The 5,618-nt window shown below is 41.6% G+C and overlaps 1 protein-coding gene across 1 annotated transcript; it reads left to right on the forward strand.

Moving 5' to 3' along the window:
- The first annotated feature begins 3,239 nt into the window (after positions 1 to 3,239).
- LOC308529094 (vesicle-associated membrane protein 8-like) lies at positions 3,240 to 4,330 on the forward strand. The gene has a single exon (XM_081105121.1). The coding sequence runs from the start codon at positions 3,273 to 3,275 to the stop codon at positions 3,576 to 3,578; it is 306 nt and encodes a 101-aa protein (XP_080961247.1). The 5' UTR covers positions 3,240 to 3,272; the 3' UTR covers positions 3,579 to 4,330.
- The last annotated feature ends 1,288 nt before the right edge of the window (positions 4,331 to 5,618 follow it).

Consider the following 5,618-nt stretch of genomic DNA (forward strand, 5'->3'; position numbering starts at 1 on the left):
ACCACTTTTCATATGCCAGACACTGTACTGGGCTCTAAGGGTACTAAAGGAATGAGATCTGGTTACTTGCTCAGGGAGTTCCTGTCCAGCAGAAGAGACCAATATGTTATAAATAACTATACCACAGATGAAGGAAAATAATTCTGCCCAGCAAGGGATAAAGGGTGTGACAGGGAAAGCTACGAGGAGACATAATACTTGAGTAGGATATTGAAAAATACTAGTAAGTAGGGATTTGCTGTGGTCCAGATAAGCAAAAGGAAAGGCACCCCCAAAGTCCCCACCTTTTCTGTTGTGTTGACCACCCTTGGCCACATCATCATTTAAAAGGAATGAAGAGCTCAGAAAAGTTTTCTTGTGGGGGGAAACTGGATTTTAAGAATGCTTGTAGAAAGAAAGGAAATATTGGAGGTGAGTCCGAACCAAAAGGATGGAGAAAGCATGAAAGTGTTTTTTTTAAAAAAAAAAAAAGACTGAAGAGGGAGTTGAATTTACACTGTGGAGTAAAGTATGTGCATAAACCATGTCAGGAGAACCACATTTTAGTGGGTTTCTAGCCCTGACTACTGTGATATGATCTTGGATATGATTTTATGATACATTGCAAATCATGCCACTTAAGTATTTCCTCAGGTTTTTAACAAGGGGCTGACCCAGCTTGCAATTGAGTTTCCTTCTAAATCCAGGATGTCGCAGTGTTCTACAGGACTAGGGAGCTGGGATAGAGACAGCATGGGAAGCACAGTAGGTGCTCTGTAAGTTCAGAGAAATGACCTCATGGCCTTTTCTTTAAGAGCTGGAGGCGTCTTGTGGAGTCTTGTGAAAGGAACTGGAATGGCATCAGACAAGTGTGTGATTTAGCAAGTGGCTGGGACTTGGTAAGTGGAACTCAAAAAGAGGTGACTATCAATGAGATGATGTCACTAATGACAAGGCAAAAGGGAAACATCCAAGGAATTATTGACCTGGGAATGGAAAGAAGGAAGAGATCAAATATTGGTAGGATCAACATTCGGAAGTATGTTATGGGGCTCAAGGAAATGGTAATATAGTGCTTAGATCTCCTTATTAAGATTGTGACCCTGACCCTTGTCCTTGGGCTATTGGGTCAGCGGTTCTCAACCTGTGGGTCGCAACCCTTTGGCAGTCGAACGCCCCTAAGACCATCCTGCAGATCAGATATTTACATTATGATTCATGACAGTAGCAACATTACAGTTATGAAATAGCAACAAAAATAATTTTATGGTTGGGTCACAACATGAGGAACTGTATTTAAAGGGCCAGAAGGTTGAGAACCACTGGGTTAGATAAACCTCATATTGATGATCAAGGGTTCTGTAAACATTTCCAAGAGGATGAAGAGCCATATATCCACTTTGTCCTGCAGAAAATTTATGGGACCTAGAGGGGAAGCCAGGACAAGCTATTATGTACCTAATGGAGAGCATTAAACTTAATGCCAGCCTCTAGCCCTGCTAATGCTTTTGATTACATTTTATATTCTTCTTAACAATTTCCATAAAACCTTGGTAAAAACCTCATTTGACTAGTTCATGGGGATCAGTGACAGTGTGTCATGGGGAGAGTCCCAGGAAACCAATAACGGTCTACAGATTTACAGTTTAGCAACATCATCAGCATTCTACCCTCTGAAGCTTCCACAGTTGTCCAAGGCAATGGCTTTGTGGGGAACAGGTTCCCAGACACCTGAACAGAAAGAAGCAAGAGCACAGAAAGGCACCTCAGTTCAAGGAAAGGGGTGCCTTGAGGAGCATCTCATCTTACTATGATCACAGAGGCTTTGAGGGTGTAGAGCAGTGGTTCTCAACCTTCCTAATGCTGCGACCCTTTAATACAGTTCCTCATGTTGTGGTGACCCCCCAACCATAAAATTATTTTCGTTGCTACTTCATAACTGTAATTTTGCTACTGTTATGAATCGTAATGTAAATATCTGATATGCAGGATGTATTCAGGCGACCCCTGTGAAAGGGTCGTTCAACCCCCAAAGGGGTCGCGACCCACAGGTTAAGAACCGCTGGTGTAGAGGGTAAGTAATGGTACAAATATGAAGGTTGAAGTGAGTAGCAATTTCCATTGAGCACAATGCTCTCACATAAGTACCTGAAATGGGTTTATGAAGAAGAAATGTAATCTATGTCAAGTTCTTTGATAAATGGTATTGTCTCAGCTGGTGATAAAGTTGTGGGGGGTTTTTTGGCAGGGGGATGGAGGAAGGCTGTTATATTTAAAACAAACAAAAAAAGAGCTAAACCTACTCCTTTGTCACCACTTTTTATTAACAATAACATGAAATTAAGCATTAAAATTTTAAATGACATTCCCATTTCATTCCACCTACTAAAGATAATCACTCAAATTTACCCTGCATCTTTTCTTAGTTATTTTTAAGTCTTTCTGTCTCTACCTATCTATTTATCATTCTACATATATTAGTCTAAAATTATATAGTGTGGATATGTCTACATATTGGTAGATATAAATTTATAATATTTTTTAAAAGAGCTGTATAGCGTTCTATTGTGCAGATCACAATTTCAACCAGTGAGCTACTAGTGGACATTTAGTCTTTTGTATTTCTAATTTTGTTGTAAACAATGCTGCAACAACATCTGTTAATATGATATGTGTGCTTTCATTTCTGTAGGCTGGGTTCCTAGATGTGGGATTATGGGGTCAAAATCTGTACACATTAAAAATTGCACTTTCCAAAAAAAGTTGGGTCAATTAACATTCCCAACATTGGTGTAAGGGAGTGCCTATGTCTATTACCTCTGGCACCACTTAAAGTGCAACTCTCAAATTTTTACATTTTTGCCAAATTGAAGGCTGAAAACTAATACCTCATTAGTGATTTAGTCTGTAATTCTCTGACAACTAGAAGGTTGAACTTTTTCTGTGTTTATTGTGCATCTGTATTTTCTTTTCTCTTAATTGCCTATTCAGATATTTTGCCTATACATCTATTGAGTTATTGGTATTTTATATTAATTTTAAGGAATTCCTTATATATTCCATATTGATTCTTTATTAATTTTTTTCTTCCAAAGACACATTCAAAGAAATGTTTAAGTAGTAAAACCTTTGACCTGGAGGAACCTGCGTGAGGTGTGGCTGGAGCTGCTCAGGCTGTCAGGTGGGGAGGGGGGAGGCGGGCTGAAACTTGGAGCAGGAAGTGAACTCAGGGCCGCCCTCGGAGGAGACAGACTAGGCGAGTTCTGCTGCTGACTGGCCTGAGCTGCTGAGACATGGAGGAGGCCAGTGGAGGTGAAGGAAATGACCAAGTGCGGAACCTGCAGAGTGAGGTGGAGGGAGTCAAGAATATTATGACCCAGAATGTAGAGCGGATCCTGGCCCGAGGAGAAAACCTGGACCATCTTCGCAACAAGACAGAGGATCTGGAAGCCACATCTGAGCACTTCAAGACGGCATCGCAGAAGGTGGCTCGGAAGTTCTGGTGGAAGAACGTGAAGATGATTGTCCTCATCTGTGTGATTGTTTTTATCATCATCCTCTTCATTGTGCTCTTTGCCTCTGGTGTCATTCCCTCTTAGGATGACACCGCCCTGCCCTCCTCTTCGAGACATCCCTCTATGGTGGGAGTCAAGAAGGGCCCCCTCTCCCGTCCTTCTCCACAGGGAATGCTGCTCAGCCCTCTGCCCCTCACTCTGAGGCCCTCTGCTACACTGTCTGCCCCAGGAAGTACCTTGATCCCCTGGAAGGAGAGAGCTGGACTGTGGCCACATTCCCCAGGTCCTCAGGGGAGAGCCCAGCATGAGGCTGGGACACTGATGGCGGCTGGTAGGCAATAAAGACCCTTCAGGATCCCTAAAAAAAAAAAAAAAAAAAGTAGTAAAACCTTTTATTCAATGGGATTCTGATGCCAAAGCTCAATAAATATAATAGACATAAAAGTGGGGCTGCAGAATTTGGTCCTTAAATACCACTGCTCACTAAAAATAAACCAGGGCTTCTTGGAAACATGGCTAATTCCAGATCTGGGGCAGGAAAGGTACAATAAGCACCTAGAACATCTTGACATACTAGAGAAAATGTTATCAGAGACTACACGGGTCATATAACAAGGACTCGGGAACCAATCTGAGTCAGCTCCCACTGCAAAGAAATGTGAAAACATGAGAATCCAGAAGGACACTAACTGCAATGAATGAAAGCACATCAACTTGTTTGAATCCTGATACTTCAAATGGTACTTAAAAAACAAAACCTTGGATTGATGCTAAGGAGCCAACTAATTTTGAAAACTGATAAAGAAATCAATCATTTATCCTGCCTTTCCTATACCTCAGGGCATCCAGAAAGCTGATGAGGAGAAGTTTTCATCACAGAAGTATTCAGCTGATAATAAAGCTATTAAAATTAGAATAACACCAACTGAATACAGGATCTAGAGCAATGATTCTGATGAATTCTCTTAGTGGTCCGTGAGTCCTTTCATGACCCCCCTAATGAAATAAGGGATCCAGGCAATGTGACCATACATGGCTGCTAACATCACAAAGAGCTCAGTATCAACCAGATATTAAAGACCTCCCGATAGACCTTTGAAATACTCTTGCCAAAATATCCAAACCAACTCTAAGCAAATCTCTGACTATAACTAACACATTACAGGAAATACACACAATAGAGGAGGAACATGTTCAATGATACCATGGGGATGCAATCAGCAACATCCAGATTGTACAGAATAAAGAACATGTTTACTCCAGCAAACTTTGAGAAAGAGAGAGAGAAAGGCGGGGGGGTGGGGGGGGGTGGGGGGGAGAGGAAATGTTTTAGAGACATGTGGACTAATTTCAATGTCTGGACCTTATTTTGATCCTTATTTGAATGCAGACATTTAAAATATATGGGACAGTTGGGGGAATGCTAACACTGAGTGTCAGCTTAACGATATCGCAAAATTAATATTACCTTCTTTGGTAGAATAGTGGTAGGTTTTTAAAACGTGTATGTATGCCTTAGAGATACATACTGACAATATTCACGTTGAAATGACATGTTGTCTGGATTTGCTTAAAAAAAAAAAAATCTGGACGATGAGGGTGGAAGTGAGTGTAAAAGAATGGCCATGAGTTAAGAGGCGTTGAAACAAGGTAAGAGATACACGGGGGTTCATTATATTACTCTCTCTACTTTTGTATATGCTTTAAAATGTCTATAATGAAAGCAGAGTTGTCTTGTTAAAATGGAGTTGGGTGGGTGCAAGGCTCCACTGGCTCAGTGCCCACACTCTCAGGCACAGAGAGCCCTGGGAAATCCCTGGGCACCACCAGAATGAGGCTCCCTGAGAGCAGGGATTTTTGTTCCTTTTCATCCCTGAAGAATCCCTGGCATTCAGAAGAGAGCCTAACGTGTTACACAAGCCCCTGACATTTTGTGCACCATGGACCTCTTCACAGTCTAGAGCAGTGGTTCTCAACCTTGGCTGCACATTAGAATCACCTGGGAATCTTTTTAAAATCCTGATTTCTGGGCCTCATCCTCCGGAAATTCTGTTTCTTTGTTACTAATGTTGTGGCTCCACCCCATAACAAAGAAACAGAATTTCCAGAGGACGAGGCCCAGAA

The sequence above is a fragment of the Myotis nattereri genome (assembly GCF_964212035.1).
Source record: "Myotis nattereri genome assembly, chromosome: 13".
Classification (NCBI taxonomy): Eukaryota; Metazoa; Chordata; class Mammalia; order Chiroptera; family Vespertilionidae; genus Myotis; species Myotis nattereri.

Bases quoted from the DNA above. Each gene is read 5' to 3' on its own strand.
- LOC308529094 (XM_081105121.1), top strand. From the start codon at position 3,273: ATGGAGGAGGCCAGTGGAGGTGAAGGAAATGACCAAGTGCGGAACCTG.